Genomic DNA, 27806 nt, shown 5'->3' with positions numbered 1-27806 from the left:
TCGGTACTAGTTCTTATTCTTTAGACACTAGTACCTTTTGTAATCACTACTAGTAACTATTCTCATCTTAACTAGTCAGATCTGCTTTTTTATTCGTTTTATGCTATGACTAGTCCAAATGGCTACAGTAGAGTTCAATAAAAAATTACTAGTAAAATAAAAAATCATACTACAGTAGTATCTAATAAATGTGTACTAGTATCTATTAAATAAGTACCATTATCTAATGAATGAGTACTAGTATCTTAAATAATACATACAAGTACCCAATGAATAACTACTAGTACATAAAAATTAAGCACAAAAATAAAAAATTAAAAAAATTTAAAAAATTAAAAATTAATTCACATTCGGTACGGTTTTACATCTTTATTGTCATAGGTATGACAGTGTTTTAGACATTATTCAAGAGACAATTTAAATGATTTCTTTCTAATACTGGAAGGCTCTACCTAACACCCTTGATCCAAAACTTTCTTCTAAAATCCCATAAACAAAATTGTCAAGAAACAACAAGGGAGAGAGATAGCATATGGTAGTAAAAATCTCTTTTTCAATGATAACAGATAAACAAAATGAGAACAAGTAAAACCTTGTCTAATGTTTACATGACTTTGTGGCAACCACACGGGTATGCATGGTATTTACCTTAACAACTCTATATACAGGAAAATATACTATTACTATCCAGAAAATGTTGTATTTTTAATTCTGTATAAACTTACAATGACCAACTAATTTTACTTTAAACTGCAACATTCTTGACCTTCACTCTTAATCATAACCATCATCATCAACATTGCCATCATTATCAGTCATCATCAATACAAGCAACCAAGTATTGTGCACATTTTGATGATCTAGTGTGCTTTCCATCAGATTTAATCTGAGGATGTGTTTCTCTAGAACAAAAACTTATACAATTAATTTCTTTGGCTCAGTAATTATTGCACCGACAGCTTACAAGCTCATAGAAATAATAAAAATACAAATAAAAAACTGGCAAATGGCAACAAAGCGTACAAACACTGTTAATCCATGCAGTAATATTGCACAATAAAGCAGCTTTAACCTTGAGCTCTATTAATGACATTGCTAAAAGCTTTGATGCTTTGAAAAGAAAAAGCACACTAGACCCAATAAACATGCACATAGCATGATGCTCCGTAAAATATGCTAGCGTTACAAACAATCTTTTAGTAATAATCCTTTCAAAATACATCACAAGCACCAAAATGATACCAAAGTATTCACTTTACTTAGAAATCAAATCATCTGAATACACAGACTAGCACTCTTTGACCACTAATCTAATTCCTCTAGACTGGAGAGTGAAGATGTGGTCACACTAGACTATAAATAGAGGCTCTATTTATTTATTTTATTTTATTGTATTATAGTGTATAGAAAGCCTTACAGCATCATATCCTCGTGCCACAATTGTCATAAAATAATTTTTGGATGCTGAAACTCTAGCTTGACCGCAACTTTACAGACCACAAGTAAGAAACTGCTAAAAAAAATAATAATTTGTTTGGCTTTTTGCCATACAACAAGTCAAACTGTCTAAGCCGCACAACAGGTAAGTCCAGACCAAGCGGCTGAAGTATAAACCATACGCAATAAAATCATTTCTTTGGGGTTCAAATCTTAAAATCTTTGGGGTTTTATACAATAGGAGGGAGAAACTGAGGCTCCGGTCCTTCTGAAGAATCAGTGCTTGAGCCCGTCTGAGGTTTGATGAGGATCTGAACGGAGCGCTCTCCACTTGAGTCCGACTTGCTGTCTTTGCTCACACTTTTGCCAGCGTCTTCACCGTTGTCTTCCTCGGCTGATGCTCCTATTGGACGCAGACGCTCTTCTGATGCCGTCTTGCCTCCTTTGCTTGAAGTGTCACTGACCCTCTTAAGTTTGTCGTCAGAACCAGATTTATCAGCTATGGAAAAATAAATGATAGAAATCATATTTTGCATAACATAACAAAATGATGAATTAATTTAGACATGTAATTAGATTTCAGATTTATTATCACAATTTCATTTTTATTAACTGAAAATGATTGAATTCAAGATGTTTTCAAGCAAGACTTAAGTCTCCAAACATGTTTAGGGCACTTGTATATCATTACCAATAGTTATAATTAATCATTATTTTAGAAGGACATATTCTGACCCTTGCTTGTCCTGTTTAAAGTCGCTTTGCGGTAAGTGAATTCATAATTGTTGTCAGTGTCTTTCCGGATAGGCCGGGGTTTAGGATGGAGCTTGTTGAGACGTCCCTCTGTGATCCACTCGTGCTGCATCCCTTCATCAGGGGTCATGCGTTTGGTGGGATCCCACCTACAAGAACCCAGTGGTACAGGTTGAAAAAATCTATTTATGTGTGTGCTGTGGTGGTAATAAACATGAAATTACTTTACTAGACATACACAAGGCAACGCCGAATGAAGTCAAGAAATTGAGGATCATTGGTCTTCAACACACTGGCAAGATCTTTTGAGTTAGGTCGACGTTTCTTCCCTTTGCTGTTGGTGATATTCCTTGGGTTTCCTTTGGAATCTGATCAGTCAAAATAAATTAGCATGAACAAAGTCGTTTTTAATTCAATGTTATTTGAGTTTTATTAAATTCCTAAGGTCCCGTTAATCCACTAACATGAACTAATAATGATCAATTAATTTGTTATGGTGTTTATTCATCTTTGTTAACGTTGGTTATTAAAAAATACAACCCATTGTTAGTTTATGTAAACTCAGGATCATTAAATAATATTAATAGATATAAATTTAGATTTTTATAATGTACAAGTAAACTGAATAGAGTATTATTTTTCATTTTTAGCTCATAACTGATGTTAGCAAATGGAATCTTGTAAAAGCGTTACCTTTATTTCTAAGCAATCTACTTACCAAAAAATAACCTCCGTCTTGATGCAGTTTGAACAAAGTCATTTGGAGGAAGTCCCATAATCTGTAAAAGCAAAAGTCATTAAGTTAAAGAGTCATTAAACCACATGAAGCTATTTAAACAACTATAATCCAGAGAATATGTAAACTCTTAAATACTTTCAAATACTCTTTTCTATGCTTTTTTCATGCAATAATAATAAACTATGTGTGAAGGTGTTATGACACTTTTATGCTGTTTTTGCATTCATTTTAAAGCTTTAAAGCTCCCATTAGTTGTATTTGCATGGCTGCAAGACTGCTAATACAGTCTCTCACCTCCATGATGCAGGCGATCTGCTCCACTTCACTCTCTCCTGGGAAGAGGGGATAGCCAGTGTACAGCTCTGCTAAAATGCAGCCCAGACTCCACATGTCTATTGCCATGCTGTACGGATGGCCCAGAATCACCTCTGGCGAGCGGTAGAAGCGGCTCTGAATGTAAGTGTATACTGCAGATGAGAATACAAGAGGTCTGTTAGAGCTACATGGATTTGACAATGCCACTTTTTCAATTGCTGGGTCACAGGTCTGTTTTAATGGAGGGGAGAATGCACTAGAAGCAAATGATCAAATTCTATTAAAATCGTGCATAGTTAGAACAGTAAAAACATTTCTCAAATCTATGTCAATGGCGTCTAATCTACCGATTGCAGATTTTGCTATGCATTGCCCCATATGGTGTAAATCACACAATCAGGATACATCTGGTGATGTGTTCATTACACAGGGCTCTTGCACTTACCTCTCTGATGCTCATAGCAGCTTGACCCAAAGTCGACCACTTTTATGTTTCCTTGTCCCCTCTTGGACAGGAGAATGTTCTCCTATTAAAACAAAATAAAGGATTATGGGTGTTTTGTCAAAATGGTCATTTTACTGGTGAATGCATTTGTATTTTTTTTTAAATAAGTTATCCAGCTGAATGTCCAGCCGCTCTTTCTCAAACTTTGAAAGTGGATGGTGACCATGGCTGTCCCTGATCCCCATCCACTCTCATTGTATGGGCAAAAGGTAGACAATTAGCTAAAAAAAAACAACAACAACAACAACAACAACAACAACTAATTTTCTATTCCACTCAAAAATAGAAGGTTACTGATATGTAAATAAAAAAATATTTTCGTATTTTTATATCATAGTAATATTTGATTGATTTTAATGTAAACTATTATTTTTAATAATAGTAATAATGTAATTAATTAATAGTTTATTTGTTATTTATGAGTAGTAATTAATTAATAAAACAATTAAAAATGAATTCCTGTTTTACATAATAATTTAGATTTTAATATAAATACTGTTTAATTATACTTTAGAGGTCAGTAAAATTAAAAAACAATGCTCACCAAAGCTGCAATTAACTGATCAAAAATCTCAACCTAACAGTAAAATAGTAACATTGTGAAATATAATTACAATTTAAAATCACTGTTTAAAGCACTATTGTAATTTATTGTAAAATATAATTTCTTTGTGTGATGTCAAGTCTTCATCATTCTAATATGCTGAAAACAGCATCAATACTAAAAACAGTTGGTCAGCTTAATAATTTTGTGGAAACGGTAATAATTTTTTTTTCAATGAAGTCTTCTGTAAGATTATAAATGTCTTCACTTTCACTTTAAATAAATTTAACGCATGTTTGATGAATAAAAGTATTAATTTTATTGCATTAATTTTTTTTATTTAGCTTTTAATTTTGGGGTGTTTCACACTTTAACAGACTTCAGTTTACCGGTTTAAGGTCACAGTGGATGATATTCTCTTTGTACAGCATCTGGAGGCACTTGAGCAGTCCCTGAGCAAAACGGCGAATCAACCCCAGACTGAAGCCCTGGAAGTTGTTCTTCTTAATAAGCTCGTAGAGGTTCGCTCTGTATGGAGACAAGAGGTACAATTAACATGTAGCTATCTGTCACTATGTTACAGAATAATGTTATTGGCTAATACCTCGTGAACTATACATAGAAATGCATTTGAGTATGGCAGTATGCCATTTATCTAAATGCCTCTAGAGGGCAGCATAGTAATTTTTGTCACTACCTCACTCTGAACTTTGGATAAACACATCCATTGTCACTCAACAGCCTCCTGTCTTTAAGCACATCCATAAAAACTAAATCTCACTATTAGTGTGTTAACCGCTAAGCATTATGCTAAAGAGCCCTTTGAGAGGGAACTCATGAAAGTCATTATCTTTGGCAGAAGGGAGGCCTAAAACAGCTGCTGTGAACAGCCTAATGTAATCGGAGACTTCACACCATGAGTGGGCACGGAAAGAGATAGGGGCCTAATCAAGGCATTAACTAAAGGATTCTGTGACTGTAACTGAAGACGGGGAGGACGCACCTGATGTCCTCTAAAGGTCAAGGCTGCCAGAGATGAAGCTGCTTTTCATGCAAAGTGACTTAATTGATCACTTTACCCAGAGCCCTAAAGGTCTTCACCAGGAAACTCTCACTTCACACCTAAATATGGCAACTGTCGGGACAAACCACCACCTCGGGCTAATGTGACATCTAACTAATGAATCATAACTAATATGATGATCTGCAATAACAAAACCTCATTTTTTTTTACAAGTTTTACCTTGACTGCGTGGGCTAAAGACAACATGAAATCAAAATGCAATAATAAATAACTACAAAAATATTTTAAATTAACTACAGTACTTTTTTTAAGTTAATTCAAATTAATTGTATGTATTTTAAGTTGAATATCCCATTTCACTCATCAATATGGTCGTAAAATGCCTTTATATTTACTTTAAATAGATATCTATAATAAGCTGTAGTTACAGGGGAGTTTTCTATTTAAGTCCAGTACGTGACTCCAATGTTTAACACGTGTAACTATACTGATTTAATAGTATCAATTGAAATAGATTATGTGTCCATCTAAATGTTTCCAGTATTTTCCACCCACCCCAGCAGCTCGAAGGAGATGCAAAGGTGGTTGCGGAAGTAGAAGTACTCCTTCATGTGAATGACATTGTGGCAATTATCTCTGTCTCTTCTCCGCACAGCATCTAAGATCTTCAGCTCTACAAGAGCCTGATGATGGAACCTGAAGGACAAAAGAAAAAAAGCTCACCAATTATTATTAACTTTATCAATATGCAGAATATTATTATTATTATTTGTCCTAATGTGACAGTGTTTCAACAGTGACACTGTATGGGATTTTCTAAAAATAAATTTGTTCTGTCATGACAACTAACTAAGTGTTTAGGATGGTAATAAACATGATAATGTTATGTGTTTGGTTTTAGCAGAATAGATCTAATTTAAGATTATAAAGTTCTCAAACAATTCTTCTGGCAAGATAACTGTTTTAGCACAATATCTCACCATTCGTTGATACAATCTAAGTTGCATTACAATTACAATTCTGTCATATTTTCCAGACTGTGATATAAAATTGTACAAAGTAGTAATTTTTAGCAACAGTGTGAAAATGAACAGCCCATAACAGGCACACAGTACTGGTCTAAACATATCTATCGGTAGAATACGTGGCACATGATTAAACTTGCATCATATCCACACAGCAATGTGAAAACAGCATTTATCCACTTGAGAGACCGTCTTCAAAAAGCGAAATTTTCACAGGACAAAATCATTATCTCAGTGTGGACACAAGACAAAAATGCAGAGAACATTAGGCATTTTCAAATGTATTTGGATTACTCTAGACAGCCTAAAATGTTTGGATTTTAATGCAAATAGTGTATATTATATAAACCTAAAAAGACTTTCTGTAAGCAAATTCAGAGCAGCTATTCTGTTTTCAGCACTGAGCGTTGCATTTTGAGAGGGTTTCAAGTTAAAGCATCAGTCGAAGCAGGTGAAATGGCAGTTGAAGGGCATGAGATCAGTTCTGCCCAGACATGTAATGTGATACACAACAGACACCTTTTAACACCTTTCAGTGCATCAAGTCTAGTGTAAGCTATGACCCAGTTAAGCGCTGATTAAAGACCTTTTGATGGCCTTATGGAGGGAAAAGTGTGAAAAAAGGTTTATTTTAGTAAGGCAGTGGGAAATATTGTGTATATTTTCATTGCTATTTCTAATGGGTGCATTGAAACCCATTAAAGTTTAGCTTCTAACTTTAGTTTTAGAGTTTAACTTAATATTATTTTAATAAAAGAAGCGTAATTATTTTTTATTAATATCAATTCAATTTTCATATTATTTTAATATTTAACATTATATTATTATTTATTTCACATATACATTTTTTCGTAAACATTAGCTTGAAATCAAACAATAATTGACAGACCCCCTTGGCAGTACCAAGGTCCCCCTAGGAGCCACCAACCCCAATTGTACCAAAGACTGCATGGAAATGAGAATGAACACATGGAACGGAGGTTTATTTTACCTCTTCTTATTCCGAATGATCTTGAGGGCCACCATCTCATTTATCTTGTGATCCAAACATTTCAAGACTTGGCCAAATGATCCTTTCCCAATCACCTCCAGGACTTCATAGCGATAGGCTATATGGTCATGCACGACCTGCACAGAGTATTTAGAGGACAGAGTCAGCTGACAAACAGATCAGCATAATTATTCCCGTCTCCTTTGCAGTGGCAGACTTCTTGTTACTTGGAGAAACATCTCAATGTTAATACTGATATGCATAAATGTTTCTCATTTGTTTATATCTTGTTTATACACTCAGGAACATATCGAGACATACCGTCCAACATGTGACACTGTTTACATGTTTTGACTGCAAATGCCTGCTATTTGACTGTTTAAATTGTCAAGCCTGAAGGCATTCGATCTAATGCCCAGTAATCCTAAGGAACGTCTTTCTGAATAGGCACATTCATAGAAGATGGGTAGGGACATCAGACATGAGAGTCTGGCAGCCTGTAGCTGAATTAGCCAGCCTCGTGCTGTAATGCAATTTCATCATTTATCGAGAAGTTGAAAATGAGGTCAGTATATCAACCATAAAGCTGTTTGCCAGAAGCCATAAAATAAATGTTATGTGAAATAAAATGAAATCCTAAAAAGAATTTGTAGCCACTGTAGCTGCCAAAGCAACATTTTTAGTTTCATTAAGTTCAAATTAACTTAACATTCTAAAATAACTAAAAGTAAAACCAGAAGTTAAATAAAATGTATAAAAACTTTATAAACATAAAAAACTAATAATAAAAAACAGAAAAACATACAACAAAATTACTTGAACTTTGAATGGGTGGTTGATTGTGATTTCACTTTTTTAACGTTAGTTAATTTGTAATGTTGTTGTGTGAGCATAAACAATATCTGCAAAGTTGCGGCGCTTAAAGTTCATGCAAACGGAGATATTGTCTTTTAAAATTCTGGCAGTTTAATGGCTATAAAAACGGCTTGTAGGGACTGCAACGAGTTACTTCCTGGGATTGTGACATCACAAACCCTGATAAACCCCGCCCCCAGGAACATGCAACTATTGGGGCGAGGCCATGCATGCTTTAGGGAAGAGGAAGAAAAATAGGGGCGCATGCAAAAATCTATTTATATATGAATTGTGATTTTCTCTTCTAACCATTCTAAATTCTAAAGCAAAGCAGCGGTTCTCAATCCTGTTTCACACATCAGCCTGCTCTGCATCTCTCTCTATCCCAATCTCTGAACTGTTCCATTTATACATTTATTTACACATAGCTATGAAAAGCATTATACATGGATGTGTGTGGTTGCCGTACATCTTAAAGCTTTAATCAGGATAAAACCGTATATTAAAAGCTAACAGAAGAAGTAGCATTTACAAATAACAGCATATCTAAAACTATGAGGCAACAACATAAAAAAAACATACCATTAAGAGCTGTGCTTGCACAGGTTCTGCGTGATCTGCTTCACTAATATCCTCTGCATCTCAATCAGGCTCAAATTCATAAGCAATATACCTTTGTATAAACTATGCCATTTTTTTACAATACAACGGAAGCACATGCCGCTAAGGTGAGGGGCGGGACATTTAGACGTGCACTTGAGGCATTTAGCCAATCAAAACACACTGGACTCACTAACCAATCAGAACTCATCGAATATTTCTGAGGGAGATACTTCATTAAGGTAGAAAATGATCAGCGCACTTATAGGAGAAGGGACAGAGCGGTGTGGAATAAAGGTAAATTATGTAAAAAAATAAAATAAAATGTATATATATATATATATATATTAGTGCTGTCAAAATTAGCGCGTTAACGCATTCGATTAATTTGAAATATTTAACGCGTTAAAAAAAAATAACGCAATTAACGCGGTTGCAGTTTTTTTTTATTTCCAGTTGTGGCCTATGTGTGTTCAACGTGCAAAGAAATATGGATAAGACCAAGGAAGGACTTTTAGACGGAAAGTTTGCCGGATTACTCTTCAGTCTGCCACAAGAAACATTACTCTTCATTTAGTCTGCCACAAGAAACAGCAACATTAAAATCATGAACCCAAATGTCATTGTTTAAAAAAAAAAAAAAAAACAATGACTGTAACAGTGCGTAAATCAGACCTTTCTGTAACGCTAACGTTAATAAGCTTAAACGAAAATAAGGAAATAATTGTGTAGCGGAGTATTTTTTGTACACAGTGCCGCGAACTGTCAATCACTCCTGTACGCGTGCATCACTGTCCTCCTCAGCTGCAGCAACTTGCGCTCTCTCTCTTCATCAAGCTTTAAAACAAAAAGGGGACAAAAAGATCATATTGTCTTTTTGCATAGGCTTTAGATTAATTAGATAAATGAATATCTAAATTTGTGCCTTGCCGTCTACGGTATTTTTTTAGAACTTAGAAAAAAGATGCTGCAGCCAATGAGCAGCCAGCGGGGGCTGGCTGCAGGACGACTGAACCTCCGCAGACAGTTTTTAATGTTTATCAGACAATAAATACTCAAGATTTTGCTTTAGTATAACTCACAACGAGTTTCACACACCTTCTCCGGCCACGTTGAGTTGTTGACACTTAACAGTGGGAAAAGCGACACATGCGCTATTCACTTGTATAACTTAAGGGTGAATGGGTAATGTAGTTTCTGCTCTCGGTGGGATGAATTAGGAAGCTTGCATTGTGAAGGGCGCTCTGAAAATCGGCAGTGCAGGTAAAAGAGTAAAACCTCTATTAAAACAGATGTCCAAATGAGCGTACCGGTACGCTACAAGCACGTTCTGGGCGCACGGAGAGGTGGCAATACGCTCAAGAGCTATATTTGGAGGTGGCGGTACTGAGTACAGGTGCGTACTGGCCCACTTAAAGCACTGGCAATGACTATACTTTGGAATTTTTTTGCAGTCCACTTAGAATTCAACATGGAAATCATTTTTGTTTTTTATTGGCATTGATTGTTTTGAAATTCAAATGGTACTTACATGCCTGTGTTTTTATTTCTGTAATAAATATGGCTTTCAAGCCAACAGTTAATTTGGAGGATATTGATGGTTTATTGCAGGTATGTTGTTTACATGAGAAAATCTGTGTTACAAGTTAAACAAAAATTCCAATAAACAATCATATTTTGAATTTAAATAGTTTCTTTGTCTTGAGTTTACATTAATTATTTACATTTTACATTTACATATCCAAAAAGTTTCAGTCTTTTAATTGCGATTAATCGCGATTAATCGCGATTAATTTTAAAAAATTGTGCGATTAATTAGTTAATTTTTTTTAATCGATTGACAGCACTAATATATATATATATATATATATATATATATATATATATATATATATATATATATATATATCTCATTTTTTTTTTTTTTTTAACAAGGCATTAACACGTTAGACTGCACCCCATAAAGGCATTCAAGCCTAGAAAAAAAAGTCAACCACCCCTTTAAAATTTAAATGGAAAATATGAAAATAAAAACTAATTCAAAATATTACTAAAAACTATAAAAGTGTCTCACCAACATTAAAATAAAAATAGGCAGGCAAAAGTAATGTAATCACAAAAAGCTGATATATCATATTTAACCTTTAAGTAGCTGCCATGCTCATCGTCATAGCCTGCATTCTGTGGGGATCCCTGGGAGCCCTCAATCTTCTTAGTGTCCAAACCCAGATACCAGATCTCAGAGTAGTCCATGATCTCCTCCTTCTCATATTCTGTTAGCTGGTTCTGGAAGTGCTTCAGTGCCGCTGTTTGGAAGATGAAGGAAGACATGCATAAATAGTGAACATACCAGTATATAATCCAATTAACCAGATAATTACCAGATCATTAGAGAGGTCTGATTCTATTTACAGTTATTTTTGCATTGGTTAAATTCTGAAAAAAAAAAAAAAAAAATCCAGAGCACTTCATACTTGTAGGAGACATAGGCAGCCTCTGTCCCTCATACGTCCTGATCTTCTCAAACTTATTAATGATGCTCCTAGTTAAGGATTCGGAGAGGTTTTCCATAGATGAACCAAAGCGACTGGGAAACTGTGGCCTAGGTCTCTCCTCCTGTGTTACAAGAAATGCAAGAACATATTTTTTACTCACCCTCATTTCATACTTACTGGTTTTTTTTTCAGTAAAAATCCCCCCAAAACTACAAAAGTGGTCCATATGACTTGTGTACTATATTCCAAGTCTTTTGAAGCTATTATTTTCAGTGTTGGGAAGGATATATAAGTTACAGATTACAAGTTCCCCTATTTAAAATGTAATAAGTATTGTAACTATTTAAGTTACTTTATTAATGTAACTGATTACATTTGATTAGTTTTTGATTATTACATTTCTAATTAATGTTTTCAATTGTCAAACATTTAAAGCAGGCAGGGTTAACCTTACAGTAGTACTGAACACTGATTACTGTTACTTTGAGATTGTTCTGAGGTTAAATACAGATTTAAAATCATAGCAAGAAATAGTAAATATTAATACAAAAATATTTGTGATTGTTAACATGTACATAAGTAACTAATTTAATGAAATACATTTTTTTCTCAGTAACTGTAACAGATTACGGTTAAATTTATTTTATAATTAAATTACATAACACGCCATTACATGGAACTAGTTACTCACCAACACAGGGTATTTCTGATGGGTCGTTTGTTATTTTTGGAGATTGACAGACATAATTACTATTAACAGTTGTTATTTAGGAAAAAATGTGCATTAAATAAATCTTGTTTTGGGATCTAGAGAAGTCATAGAAGACTGTATAGATGCATAAGAGTGAGTGATGATAACTGTATTTTCATTTTCTGAGTGTTATCCGACCTGATTCCCTTGAGTGCTTTGCACCAGTTGTTTGACGATACTGGGTAAGGTTCCATTCGAATGCAGAAGTTTGCCATTGGTCACCAAAACTTGTTTGACCGGAGCCTCTAGCTGGGGCAAAGGACCAACTCCTGTCCCACACTTCTGAAAAACAAAAGATACAACACTCTGAGGACTGTTCAACATGAAAAACTCTACAAATCAGTAACAAGGGCCAAACGGGGGGAAGATACGTGAGCTTCACACAAGGCTAGTGGCCAACGGCCCCAATGAACCGGACCCCCTGCATAGAGGATGGAATTTCAGCGGCGCTTGAGACCGAGGTGGGGACAAAAGCAGCGATACGGCAGTCTTTCACAACCCACTTCATCAGAGGAACGAATACATGCTCTAAAACTTACTAAGTCAGAGCCAATGATGCAGATTTTCTCTGCACTGTTCCTTTTTTCACTATATGCTTATGTAAGGAGTAAAACAAAAGGTCTCCGCGCTATGAAACAAATGTAGGGCACTGCACAAGGGAGGGGCTCGTTCATAGCTTAGAGGTTTTCCCCCATCTCACGGTTCAAAGCAAGTGCTCGATAAACGTCTGGGCTGAAAAAAGAGCAAGTGTGTCTATAGATAGATGCGATATTCAATCTCATATGTTCTGGAGATACTGCGGCTTCTGCCAACTTGATCATGACGCATAGAAACAGAAGCTAAATATAGCATTGGGGCACCTGCAGAGACCTACAAGAATACAGTAGGCTGTGCGTAAACAACGTACCACAGCTGTGCATTCAAACCACAATCGAATCAACGCATTTCCACATTCAGAGACACTATGCCAAGCACTTTATTATGAGCAGCTGTTAGCACCTGTGAAGAGATTGCTTTTAGTTAATGACAACTGTTAGGGGGTCATTTCACACTCAACATTAAAGATTTAACACAACGCTTTCCACAGGTGCTGGGAAGAATCATGCATTGTCATCTATATATAGCGGCACACAAATGAAGAGCTTATTCACAGATAAGCATCAGCTGTATATTTAAGCCAAACATTTTTGAGTAATAGTATTGGGAAGTGCAATTAATTTAGTGAATCAGTTTGTTTAAATGATTTCCTGATTTTCTTTTCATTCATTACATAAAATAACTGCTCACTTAAGTCTTTGCCTAACACATCTTGTAAATACTGCTATTTATTATTAATTCTGTTAAATTTTTAATGATTAATTGACGCAAGTGGGACAGAAATTACAGACGCTTCACCTTTAAGATATCTAGAATGTGTCACATGATTTGATTTCAATCACATGATTTATAATTTCAACATATTAGGCGCGTTTGAGTTGAAGCAGCGCTGCACAGAATGATCACTGTATGAGATCAAAGTACCGCGAGAGCGATTCGAATGCATTGGATCCATGTGCTCTCTTATCGCTCTCGCGGTACTTTGATGTCAAATACAGTGATCATTCTGTGCAGCGCTGCTTCAAGTCGAACGCGCCTTTTATTATAATATTTAGTCATGTGTATTTACTACTAAATATCCAAGATTAGATGATGCCAACTGTAAAATATTCAGTGATTATGGTGACTCAAACAATTCGGTCCATCTGTGGAGATGAGTTAGCGTAGAATCCTTGTTTGTAATGCCTGATCAAGTAAAAACACATAATATGAGAATTATTATTATTATTAATAATTATTATTATTAATTTTTTTTTACATTTGCATAGTAAATAAGCTTGACTGTGCGTCCAAAAAAATAAAACTAAGAATGAGAAATTCTTAACGAATAATTTATATACCATTCAGCAGTTTAGGTTTGGTGTGATTTTTTAAAAATAACTCTCATCAAGGTTGCATTTATTTGATCAATAACTGTTTTCTATATGATTATGTTTTAATATGTCATTCCTTCCTTGGATGCAAAGCTGAATTCTCAGCATCATTTCTCCAGACTTCAGTGTCAAATGATCCTTTAGAAGTAATTCTAATATATTTGTGGCTCAAGAAAAATTTCTTATTATCATCAATGTTAAAACAGTTTTTGTTTTATATTTTAGTGGAAATATTTGACATTTTTTCAGTATACTTTGATGAGAAAAGTTAAAAAGAACAGCTTATATTTGAAATACATTTTTTAATTACAAGCTTTTAATTACAATTCACTGCTTTCAGAATAAAAGTATCAGTTTATTTAAAACAATAGTCTATACCACTCCAAAACTTTTGAATGGTAGTGTATATCATATAGCTATTTTGTAGGATTTCTAGTCAGGCATTATCCACGTTATTCTTTCAGTCAGTGAAATTGCTTTGCATAGACAGATTTGATTCATCCATCTCACAGTTTTCCTCCCAGTCAGAATCAGCCTTTCAGTAGAATGATTCACAAAGCCTTCGCGAATCAATACAAATGAATCATCACTGTTAAGTAACCGCTTATGTCTTTCTCTGTGAAAATAGTCTCACCTGTGAGTAGGTGCAGTTGGGTCCTATTTTTGTGTTCTCGGCCTGAGACCTGTGGGGGTGAGGGAAAGCCTCGGGTCTGGCTGACTGTGAGAGAGAGCGGAGGAAAGACGTCATGAGCGTGACGAGTGGGCGCACTTTCGCAGCCCACATGCACAGTCTTACGTGTGGGATGCTGGCTAAATATCTCCAGGATTCATCTCTGCTCGCTCTGTGTTATTCAACACAGCAGATGACTCATGTTCAGTACAAGGTTGCTTGTTTTTAATTCAAAAGCACATTAATAGCATTTCAATGATGCCCACCATGTCACATGATGCAGTTTGACCTCATAGTAGAAGGCAGTCGTGATTTGCAGACTGGTACTTCACACTTCACAGCAATCAGCTCCTAACTAATGTTCCTCTCGAGCACGAACGCGGAGCGATCAAGTAAATCAGGGGACCTGCGATGACTACAATCAGTCATGATTGCGGACATGCGAGAAAACAGGCTCACATCCATCTTAATCAGGTGGAGCGTGCGTCAATAGTGCCGACAGACAGCATAAGGACGGATGAAAAGCTCCAGCTAAACTTAGAGCCTCTTGGGTCGGGGGGGGGGGGGATACAATGAGAGGATATTGGCGGACCTGTAGCAGAATTCAAACAGATGATCTCGGCTGTATACACACCTTGGAGATTTATGTGGCTCTCACACCCTTAATACACAGGGTGATTATTTACAGAGTCCAAAACATAGGGTGGTTTTTGGCCAAGCAGCGGGAGGTTTAGCCATGCTGATGCGTTGGGACTTAACTGCATTCATTCACATGCAGTGAAATACATTCTGGCTTATAGGGGGATCAGAGAGTACATGGATTCAAGTGTGGAAGCAACAAAGAGAAGCATTTAGAAAACAGGCAGTAAAAATTTGTTACACTTAGACTGTGGCCGGTCAGCTGTGCAATGTGAGCCGCGGGCTTTAAAAGACTCATTCAAATATTAACACCTTTGAGTTGCTATGTTCAGGACCAAGGGCTTTGTGTTACAATGTGGGTCAGTGTGCAATGCAAGGATGAGATAGCCAATAAAATGCTTGAAAATTTGCATTCATTCCTTGGGTGATTTGATCTATAGTGATTATATATGCACAAAAATATTGGTACTACAAGAAAATACTACTCCAGATTTTCTTCTTCAAAATTTCACATTTATTCAATGTGTTCCGGGAGTGATTTTTTTGATCAGTCAATATAAGATTTAATTAATCGTAATTGGTTAATATTCGATTTTTAATTGTGCATTATAGTTTCTCATTATTTGTACTTTTACCATCATTGAGCTTTAAGCTCGCTTAAAGTTCATCTTTAAAAATGTTAACAATTTAATAACACTGTAAAGTGTAATACTTAGTAAATCCCAAAACGAATATCAATTGCTTAAACAGTCATACTTACATTTAAAATTTGTTATGGCTGAATTGGATTGTAGCATTTGATCTTAACTTTAGTTCTATTAAAACAAAATATAATATAATATATATAAAAAAAATTCATAAAAACAATTATTGGCCAGTATTTTTTTAATTAATGCATTCCTAAAATATACTCTAAGAAAAAAGGTTCCTTATTGGCATCTATGGTCCCATGAAGAACCTTTAACATTCATTCAAACTTTCCATTCCACAAAAAGTTCTTTATAATGGATAAAGGCTCTTTAGATTGTTATAATGTTCTTTGCACTAAGAAAAATAGTTCTTGTAAAGAAAATATCACTCAAAGGTTCTTTGGGGAACTAAACAGTTATTATGTGGCATCGGTTTGAAAACACCATTGTGAAACCTTTATTCTTAAGAGTCTACTGTGAGCTAAACCAATGACTTTCACTCTACAATGTGCCCAATTTTATATCCCAAATGCTATTTTAAAAAATACTGGTGTTTAAGCCCATCACCAATGGTTTTTACCCTTTTTGGTATCACATACACAGACAGACCAATAGAGTATTTGGGCCACCCCAATAAAGAATAAACTATGGCCATGGGTGAAACCCAAACCACACCCCAAAAGTTCAAATATACATCATATGCCGTTCTTAATACTCAAGACTCTTAATGCCTTTACTTGGAGCCTAGTACTGAATCATTTGCTGACAGTCACCTTAAAGGATGGTTCATACTTAGACACTGGCTTGAGGTTTTTTAAGCATCCTAAGCATCACATGTTCAGACCAAATATACTCATAGGGTGCAAGGGGTGCTTTTAACAACATCAATCCTTGATAGAACACAGACAATAAACTGTCGCCAATGCATTTCATTACACACCGCGGTGAGATAAATCTCAATGCTGGAGTGGCAGGATGAATAGAATATTGGGACTCCTACATAATTTATTGTAACTTTGCACTCTTAACTTTATAATCAATAAAACTGAAAATACACAGAACAGAATGCAATCAAATAGTCTCTCGTGTTACTGTGAGTTACGATTCTTAGAAGGCGAAGTGCAATGAAATCTGAGCAAATAACCAAATAAAATAAAATGTGATGAAGTTCTTTATATCCCCTTACAAAAATACCATGTTAACTACATTTTCTTCTTCTGAAAAGTATAACCAGGCTTATAATTAGATACACACACACACACTCTCTCTCTCACACACACACTTTTCTTTTGATAACAGCGTTATATTTTAGCCCTATTATAATTATAGTTTCTGCCAAAATAAAATATCTTGTAAAAAATAAAAGTAATGTCAATACAAACAATACATAATTAATATGCATAGCCTATAATTTAAATTAAATAAAATTAATCTAATTAAAAAAAACTTTTTTTTTCCCCTGGTTAATTTATTTTTCTTTTTAAGATCAGGGGAGACTAATACCAAGTGACCAATATAACAGCAATTGATATATTATTATGGAATTACATAAACCTGTAAAAGGCATAGGCCTACTAATAATAGGCTATCTATCTAATAAAAACATGCATGCATAAACTATTTTAAATAGCCTACCATTATTTAACATAAAATGTTAAATAGGTAAAAAGTTATTAGTTATTAATTAACTATTCACTTTTTTTTCATAATAGCCTAAAAGAAAACTTCAGTGCAACCACAATCAGATAAATAGGCTGCAAAAGCTTTTAACAAGCGTAATCATAAATGCATGCGAGGGAAGGCATAAACTGCTCATACATTACCTTATTATTAATTTCAGGAAACATGTCGCTTTTTGACACGTGGATATTTAACACATCCAAGTCATAAGGCATGAGAGAGGAAAACACGTTCACTTTTAAATCCAGCAGGAAACTTGCATGTGCATTTTAAGAATCCTGTAAGACACCGGAACCCGTTCTGTCAGCACTGGAAAATAGCAGCGAGAACTTCGCGAAATGAAGTGTTTCCCGATGAGGCGGAGGGGTTGAAAGCTTTCGTCAGCAAGAGATTAACGGAAAGAGGCAAGCTGTCCGTCTGCTGCTCCACTTGACGTGTATGTCCCGAGATATGCCACCTGTTCAGGTTTTCCAGCCTGCCTGCACTCTATATAGATGTGTTTACGTGCGCTTACCTATCACGGAACCCATATTCCTTCCATTCTAGCACACTGCATTTGTTTGCCAAGTCATGGCGCTCATAAAGTGGTAATCCAGGACAGTTATGACACAATGTCCAAATGTACAGCTGCACAAGTCAGCCTTCAATAACACAACCGACTCGCAGGCATGAGTTGTTTGTGTGTAGCCTACTTGCCGCGAGTGCCTCCTCTCACAATTTCTTCTCTTTGACACGGGCTTTGAGTATGCAACGGCACCGCCTTCACCACTATCCGTTTACTGCTCTCTCTTTAAGTTTCCATCTGTCAACGAACGATGGGACCCCAATAAATAACGCCCATCAGTACATCGTCATTCCCAAAGCCATGTGTATTTCAAAATGTCAAAAGAGCAGTGGACGAGACAAGAGCTTAAAAACGCCCTTCACTCAACCTATTGCATTGCCTCCGTGATTACTGGACTTTGATTTGAAGGGTGAGATCGTGTAGTTGCATTAGTGAAAAAGGTAAATTTCAACACCTAAAAAGTTAACCGTACTGCTGATAAATGTGTTTTGGTGAAAAATTATGTCTGAACAATGAAAATAAAGCGATTTTACATAAAGGTTGTCCCCCAGTGTGGGTGTAGATTCATGTTCACACAACCAGCCAAATATATGGGGAAAAAATTAAAACATAAATAAAATAAAAAGAAAATAAATACATAAATATGTTTTTGATTAGTATATATTATTATTGGCAAAATACATTTAATTAAGTGATACATTTTTTATCAAAACATAATTATAACAGAAAAATATGCACAATTATAATATCAGTATAATATGTGTTCAACATTACACACTATAACAATTACAAATAATAAATGTATATATATATATATATATGGTGACCCATACTCAGAATTTGTGCTCTGCATTTAACCCATCCGAAATGCACACACACAGAGCAGTGAACACACACACACTGTGAGCACACACCCGGAGCAGTGGGCAGCCATTTAAGCTGCGGCGCCCGGGGAGCAGTTGGGGGTTCAATGCCTTGCTCAAGGGCACCTAAGTCATGGTATTGAAGGTGGAGAGACACACAATTCCGTCCGGCCCGAGACTAGAACTCACAACCCTTCGATTGGGAGTCCGACGCTCTAACCATTAGGCCACGACTTCCCACCATGAGGCCACGACTTCCCACCATAATGACAGATAAATAAATAAATTAAATATAAATTTATGCATTTAGCAGACACCTTTATTCAAAGCCACTTACAGCACATTCAGACTAACAAATTGTACCTAACATTTGTTCCCCGGGAATTGTACCCACAATCTTGCATTGCTAATGCAATGCTCTACCACTCTCGCACACAGGAACACACTTACACTTACACAGGATACACTTTGATTGCAAAAAAATTAATTGCTGTGAGATACACTATATTTATGTTCAATAAAATATATAGAGCACCATATCTTTTTAAGCCATTTGTGATGTCTATTGTATTATTATCAGATGGCTGGATATACTGGAGACAGTTATTCTAGCTATACAAAACACTTCAAGCCTTCATAAATGGCAAATATAGAAGGTAACAAGTTGACACTTTTTTTTCACACCTATTCCCTATAGACTAGCTCTGCTCACATGTAACAAGCATGGCAGAGCGGGAGCTTTTCACTGTTACAACGTGACTCAGTATGTAGGCTTATTATCAAACCACCTTTCTCAAATGTCAAGCTAAGGCAGCCTGTGTCTACAGATTTAGGCCTAAGAAAAATAGTTATTGTATTTCTAAAGATCAGTTATAGGATGGAGAAAAAGAGGACAGCATTTAGTTTTAGCATAACCAAACCACAGTGCATGGCATTTGGATCGGATTTGAACATACTGTACATAGTGAGTGCCTGTAATACCTACTATTTTAAAATCTAAATGCACTGAATATGGATTAACGTTTAAAAACGTTTAATCTGTCATTATTCAATCTCATGTCTTTCCAAACACACATTCTGTTATTTTTTCCATATTGTAAAAGTAGAATTTTGAAGGAATTCCGAAATTCCGAAAATGTTTGTTTTTAATTGAAACTTTCTATGCTGTAACCAATTATTACATTCAGAGTGCAAACTAGACTGGCAATAAAAGACAGATAGATCAGCAGAGAGACAAAGGTGTAAGACACAAGAACAAACACTGGCTGTGTTGGGAGGAGGGAAAGATGCCTGATTATGATTAGTGTTTATGTTACATAACACCAAGGCACACTAGTAATCATGATGAGCTATGGGGATGAATTGTTCTTGACGGAGTGCTCATTCAGCACGATGACACCTCTTCCCTGCCCAATCCTCAGTAGCCTGCCACCATCTCTGGTTCATTCCATTCAAGACTCCTTTATTAAGAACCTAACAGCTCTGCATGACTGAAATCAGTCATGGAAATGTGTGAGGTAAACACCAACACTCACACATTAGCTGCTGTGGATGTAGTAATGATTAAAAGGTGATAGACTGCTTATTTGCATTCTATAATCAGCCATTTAGTAAATGATTTTTATAAGCATAAGTATTTAAGTATTTAATTAATGACTATGACGGCCTTATACAGCACAAGGAAATGCTAGAGAGAACTGATCAGGTTTTTTGAACAAAGCTGAGTCAGGAATCCTTTGATCATCTCAATACTTTGATCCAAAATGTGCCTTTGAAAGATTCACCCGAAAATGAAAACTCTGTTATCATCCACTCCCCTTTATGTGTAATATGTAGCCTTTTTCATGGAGCATAATTAGTCTAGAAGTAGCAGACTTTGCAGACTGCTCCATATGAAAGTGTATGGATGACTGCAGCTGTCAATCTCTATGACTCATGCACTATTTTTCTAGTTTTCTGAAGACATAGGATTACTTTGTGATAAACAAACTGAAATTAAAGTTGCTATGGTACTTTTCTGGAGCTTGACACTCAAAAAGTTGGAAAAATGTGTGCATTTATGGCATGGGGCATCGCTGAACCATAATTTCTTACCCCTAGAAGGTTCATTGAAGTATCATACAACTTTTAGGAATGGATTTAAGGGTACTGCCCAAGTGACGAGTTGTTGTAACCCTTAGGGAGGGGTTCTCAAAAGTTGAGATACAACCATAATCAAACCCACCTAAACAAACTAATCAAGGTCTTTCAGGATCACTAGAAAGTTACAGGCCGGTGAGTTTGATAAAGGTTGGAGCTAAACTCTACAGGAAAGTAGACCCCTGCCCTAAGAGTTCAGTTTTTGCACTCTTTTTCTCAAAAGTGCAGCCACTTTTCACCAAGCTGTTCTATGGAAAAGAGCAGGATGGACGTTTTGATGGGTAATACCTTTTATGCATTGTGAAGAAAAACATGAATGTGTTCTGGGAGCATTCTATTTATCTTCTACTTAGCATCTTAGCAGGATGTAAGGCATTTTAGAGGTTGCCACAATCAATATGAAGCTTATCTGACTTGTAAACTAAAGAGAAATGATCACTTTGCATTTGAAATATCACATCTGCAGAACACAAATTAGAACAGAGAATTAAAAGAACAAAATTTGGAATGTGAACAAAGCCTTTTCTAAAAAAAACTTTTACTGTTAAAATGCACTAGACAAACTGAAATGCAATCTAAGCTGATCTACCATTGTATGTACACTTATCCATGATTCATTAGCACTACTACAAGGGGTGGAAAATTTAGGAGATGGCACATTCTGCCGGCAGAACTCCATAAATCTTTACCTCAGGTTGAACTCTCCCATTCCTCTGACTTTGTCGTGTGCCCCAACAGTTCTGGAGGATCTCAAAGCCACAGCAAGATGGTGTGGTCCCTTCTCCACCCATGGCAGGGTCACCCCATGCTGCGGTAACCATAGGCCTCAGTCCCACTACGTCATGTCCACTTGCCGGTAAGGAGTCCTGAAGTTAACCACAACAACTTCTTTGGTCTTCAATGATCTAGAGCTCCACAATCCAGAATGAATAACCCGAAGGGATCCCCTTCTTTTAGACTTCTTCAGACATGTGCTTGTGCAAAGATGCACAATCTCTGGATCTGGGGTCAAAGAGGATGTAGTCACACTCATCTCCCTGCAATGGATCTAAGAGTCCGTTTTATGTGCCATCTCCATATCTCTGTTCGAGGAGATGTGTGCTGCAGGCAGGGATAAATAAGTTGCTACATGGGGTGCTCGGGGAGAGCTTGGTGACGTGTGGACGAGACTCCACAAGGGAGCCATCCTGAGCCGGAGGCTGAGCAGTGGGGGCTCTCAGTGCCATCTTCCTCTTGCTCTATGGGAAACATCAGGGGAGTGATCCCTGACAGTGGAGCTCCACTCAGGGGCATCATAAGCGACTTCTGTTGGGACTTCTGGTAACTCCTCCCTCCCAGAGGCCGTCTCCTGGAGACAGAGCTGGAGATATTTCCTCCCCTCCACCGTTCACATTCCCCCAGGACGCTGACAAACAGCAGTGAAGTGCAGAGAGGAAATCTTATCCCCCGGCATGCACACATAGGCTTTGGTTTCTCCTGCTCCAGCACAGAGAGAGTGGGAAAATGAGCTCTGCCCTTCATAGTGATATGTCCGCCATTTGCCTCCATAGAGGATAATATTTCTGACTGTTTCATCCATGGGGGCTTGGGGTCTAATGTATATACCCACATCTCTCAGCGCCACTTAGGAGAGAGCAAATTGGATCTTGTGCACCTGCCATCAGTTTAGAATGGGAATGTGTTTACCAACTTTATGTTTACATTGTAACTGACATTTGGAAGACCTAATTAATATATTAAATAATCACTTTAATTGTGTCACTCAATGGTTATGTAACAGATGTGTTACCTTTATCACATGGCCCCTGGGGTTTTCAATGTGAGGTGGACATGTTACAATCTACTATGACATTACAGGTCTTCTGGCAATAAAAGAGTTTTAAAAAAGAACAGCTTAGAACTGTCATTAAAACTTTGCCTCTTCTAACAAATTTCTCCAGAGGTAACACAGCCATTTGGATTAAGATCAGTTCTTGTAAAATATTTTAAACAAATACCCCAGAGTTTTCCAAACCTACCCTTGATGGGCCATTGTTCGGCAAAGTTTAACTCCAACACACCTTCCTCAAAGATAAAGCTTTCCTGAAGACCTTGATTAGCTGGTTCATGTGTGTTTTATTAGGGTTGGAGCTAAACTCTGCAGGACAGTGGCCCTTAAGGACAGAGTTTGGACACCCCTGCTCCGCTGGAAGGTGGCACTCCAAGAGCAGGATTGGACACTCCTGTAACACACACAACAACATTAAATTTATGTAAGAGGTTGTCATTATTAGTCCTGGAGGCCAACCTTCCTGCAGAATTTAGTTCTAACTTGGTCAGCACACCTTGGGTGCATTTCCCAAAAGCTACTATGGTAATAAGTTATGTCATTACCAATAGAGTTCAGTGTAACTAATGACTAGGCTATAGTTAGCTAACAATGGTTTTTATACACACCCCTGCCTGAGAGTTTCGAGTAATCCTTTTGACCTTGATTAGCTGATTCAGCTTCGTTTAATTAAAGTTGAAGCTAAACCCTGCAGTGAGGTGTCCCTCAGGAGCAGGACTGGATACTCTAGTTGTGAACACAGTTGGGAAATATCTTCAAGTTAAAATAAAAAAAAAAAAAAAATATATATATATATAAATACAGCTATACTGTTTAGAATTAATTTCGAAGTTATTAATCTTACTGTGCCCCAAAAATTACATCCAAGCCACTCTTACTTACAAATGAATGAACATTAGTAAATTAGATAATCAAATATAGTGACTTCTACAAATGATGCTAGACCTTATGAGAACAAACTTTCCAGCCTTCCTATTTCTAGCTCCTCTAATCTAGTGTTAATGCTATCTATATTGATGGTGCAAACTGGGTGTGGCTTCAAAATCAGTATCACCCATGATATAACAAATATTCAACAATGTATGTATTCATGAAGGCAACAGATTGATGGCAAATGACCTAGCTGGCAGATATGCAAGTTAAGCATATGTAGTGATCAGCAAGTGGATAGAAGTCATTCAGGTGAAAGGGTCATCCAATAGAGCAGGTGTTGCAGAGTAGAGGATATATGGATTAACCACATGCGACACGTTTAGGAAGCCAGCAGATAAAGTCAAGGTAAAGTCCACACCTTTGCTAAGACTTTATTTTTGCACATGACCATATATATGTGTGCATTATTGAAACTACAGATGGCAGTCTATTTTAATAGGTCCAGTGTGTTGATGACCAATTTAGGCCTGCAATTGGACTAATATAATTAACAGTATAAGCAGTCTTGTAGCTGAGAAATAGTCAGTTGGGTGACCTAGTGTAGTATGTCATTTTTAAGAACATTACTAAGAAAAAGCTAAATATTAAGGAAGGTCTTAAGGAAGCATGTAAATAGACTGGTTTTCTGGTTATGAAACAAACTTTTAAAAGTTGGACTATTTTTAATGTAACATACCATACTAAAAAAAAAAAAAACACAACACTCAGCGGGATTAAAAAACAGAACAAGCCTTGGCACAAAGTCTAAAAATGTCAGCCTGAATATGTTGTTGCACTAGCACCCAGGACAATTCACATGCCAAACCCTAGTTCTTAAGAGTAGGGTTTATTCTAAATCTTAGCAAGCACCATTAATAAAAATAAATGTATGAATAAAAACAATGCTCCAATCTCTCATGAATACGGTGGATAATGATGCTTGAAATTTACAGATATCCATGTTCAATAGTAGAGTCATTCAGTGATTGGGAAGAGGCAGAGAGACAGACTGACAATGCCCCACAAATTTATGCCAGCATGAGTAACATTATCTATCAAGGTCAGCTGTCTGGGCCAGGCCCCACATGGGCTAATCCCTATCACACACACAAATACACACACCCATGTGCACACACACACACACACACACACACAGAGGATGGGACAGGATGGCAATGATAACATTCAACATCTATTCATGTTTAAATTACAGCTGACATCTACAGTAATTATTCTGAGCAGCTTTGATTTTGTAGCCAAAGATTTCATTTTGGCTTCGACCTAGTCTTTAAATGTGCTGAATCTTTGAGCACAGATGCCCCATGGACTGTCTAAGCCAAGAATTGTTCCAAAATGACCCAACTTTTTTTAGCAGCTACTTTTAAACTGTAACTACAAGCCACAAGTAATTTTAAATCCTTAAACAATTTACAAGTTACTAACATTAAAGTTATTAAAAGCTGGCACAGTTCACTATATAAATTCTATACTGTGTATACAATCACAAATTTGAAGTACACACAACTTGATGTATAGTCAAACATTTCGAGACAAACATAACCAAATGTTATGTTACTTTACAATTTGATTACTTTACGAGTAACCACCTCTCCTTGGATCATTCAAGAATTTACATTTTCAACAGTCTGTTTCAAACTGCTGACTGAGACTGAAGGATTCATTAAAAGAACCATTTCAAAATATATATATATTTTTATGAATCGGACTACGGGCATTCATCAACATAAGATAACTGCAGGAAAATCAAAGTAAGAAAAATGAAAATCAAGTCAAACTTTATCGCTATAGCCATCAAAACACCACTGTGGTGGACTTGTAGCGCTGTTTCACTTCAGGCATTCCGACCCACCTGAGTTTGAGTCAGGGCTCACTAACCCTAATCCCCCTACCCCATTTTGCTTCCTGTCTAATGGCTGTCCTGTCAAAATAAAGGCTCAGAATGCCAAAACAACAACAACAACAACCACAAAACCACACACACCATGCGTGTAAAAAATCATTACCACCTTCACCAATACATTTCAAGACCATCACCTGCTTTGAGAAATATTCCTGTTATTACACAGAATCCAAATGCAAAGCACTTGAACATATTTATATATTTTTTAATGGTGGATACCGTTAATTAAATGTTGTGCACCTGAAATGTTTTCAAGGTTTCAATACATACAGTCCAGACACTCCAAGATATGCAAAAGGTGATGTTTTTCACAAAAACTAATAGTTTTGTGCAATGAAAAGTTATCTTTTAGTGTGTTTGTTTTATGTATTGTATAGTTATTGAAGGGGTGCACTGAGCAATGAGTGCACAAGCTTTCTGTCCTCTGTTTGAACCTAATGCATCGTTTTCAGTCAGCTTTCCAATGGCGATCTTAAACTTGATCTTGTGTTATGTAATATGCAGATTAATTGTAATATGCAGATTAACTTTAAGGCTATGACACATCCTTGAAGACTTCCTAGACTTAACAAATGAAGATCTAACATATCAACTTTGAAACCACCCTCTCACATTTGATCTTAATTTATGCAGTCTGCCAATAAAGATGTTTTTCTTACAGGATTTTGGTCATCGGTTAACTAAGCTCAAGAGACTAGTTACCTCAGTGTTCTCTGGTTGCCTGGATGAAGGAAGAAACGTCATACCCTACAAACACTAAGCAAGGGACTACCTTGTTATTGCAAAAAATAATACCCTGTGGTTTATGTACAGTATGTATATTAACTTAAACTGTATTACAAACACATGAAATCACTACAATGTATGCCTTCCTTTTTAAATAAATTACACTTGGATTGGTGTGTAATATGTGTCCAAATATTTTTGGGCCACATTGTTGACTATTGAGAGCTAAACTTTATCCATAACCCATGGAATAATAACACTCTTCTTTTTGTCTCAAAAGACGTATAACAATTTGGAAATTTAGGATTTACAACTATCTGACACTACAACATCACATACCTGGTCATTATATAAAGTGTTCTTCCATAGTCTTTCATTATTCTGTTCAATATCTTACCTTCTCTCCTCTGTTTTCTCCTTCCCCTCTCTCTGATTCTGCCCTCGGGCCCATTTCTACCTCAGGCAATGCTGAACAGTGTTCGGGTGAATCCAGGGAACAAATTAAATAACAAATCCAATCCTAATGTACGGCAGCTACAGCGTGGGCTGCGATGACACTGTTTGGGTGCTTTGGAGCTGCAGCCAGTGAGCCTGGTGTCTGGTGCTGACATGTTTGGCTCAGACAGCAGAGGAACCTGATGATAAGTCACTGAGTGATGGAAGCAGGTGCAGTCAGGCCACCACTCGCTCATCTTATGCCATCCGCAGGTTTGGTTTTACTGCACTTGCATTCTTGTGCTCTTCAGAAACGCATTGCATAATGTCAGTGTCACATTCAGGTAAACATGGAGGTCAGATTTTTTAAGAAATTTAGTGTGACATCACTTGCTCACCAATGTAGTGAATGGGTGCCGTCAGAATAAGAGTTTGTTAAAACATCACAAAAATTCACAATACGTCTCCAGTCCTTCAATTAACATCTGTGTTTATAATAAACAAATTCGGAATTAAAACATTTTTAACTTCAGACCGTTGCATAAAAATAAAAGGTTAAGACCAGTCTTAAAAGTTAGTCAGATAATTATTTTCTTTAAGACTGGTCATATTTTTTTTTAATTCAGTTACATAAAATCATAGATTAGTCTTAGTTGAATCCAAAAGTAAGACAAAGATTACTCTTTGGCAGTTTTTCAATTAATGTTAATTGATGAATTGGAGTCATCTGTGTAT

General features: G+C 36.4%; 1 protein-coding gene across 4 annotated transcripts; it reads right to left on the bottom strand.

Annotated features, from left to right (window-relative positions):
- Window positions 1–354: 354 nt before the first annotated feature.
- On the bottom strand, window positions 355–27256 carry LOC113074224 (dual specificity tyrosine-phosphorylation-regulated kinase 4-like). 4 transcript variants are annotated; one of them, XM_026246982.1, is made up of 14 exons: window positions 27034–27250; window positions 14639–14722; window positions 12173–12316; window positions 11263–11404; window positions 10931–11094; window positions 7334–7470; window positions 5873–6013; window positions 4683–4821; window positions 3690–3771; window positions 3224–3396; window positions 2909–2969; window positions 2429–2558; window positions 2173–2339; window positions 355–1936 (listed from the first exon to the last, which is right to left on the bottom strand). In XM_026246982.1, exons 1-14 carry the CDS (start codon window positions 27085–27087, stop codon window positions 1668–1670), a joined length of 1887 nt encoding a protein of 628 aa, XP_026102767.1. In that variant the 5' UTR covers window positions 27088–27250; the 3' UTR covers window positions 355–1667. The 4 variants fall into 4 exon arrangements, with proteins under 4 accessions (XP_026102767.1, XP_026102766.1, XP_026102769.1 ...); XM_026246981.1 differs by lacking the exon at window positions 27034–27250 and adding an exon at window positions 17826–18631; XM_026246984.1 differs by lacking the exon at window positions 14639–14722 and having other exon boundaries at window positions 27034–27256.
- Between the last annotated feature and the right edge of the window lie 550 nt (window positions 27257–27806).

The sequence above is a fragment of the Carassius auratus genome, unplaced genomic scaffold (assembly GCF_003368295.1).
Source record: "Carassius auratus strain Wakin unplaced genomic scaffold, ASM336829v1 scaf_tig00014010, whole genome shotgun sequence".
Lineage (NCBI taxonomy): Eukaryota > Metazoa > Chordata > Actinopteri > Cypriniformes > Cyprinidae > Carassius > Carassius auratus.
Note: the sequence above shows the minus strand (reverse complement) of the source record. Positions and strands in the feature narration are given on the sequence as shown.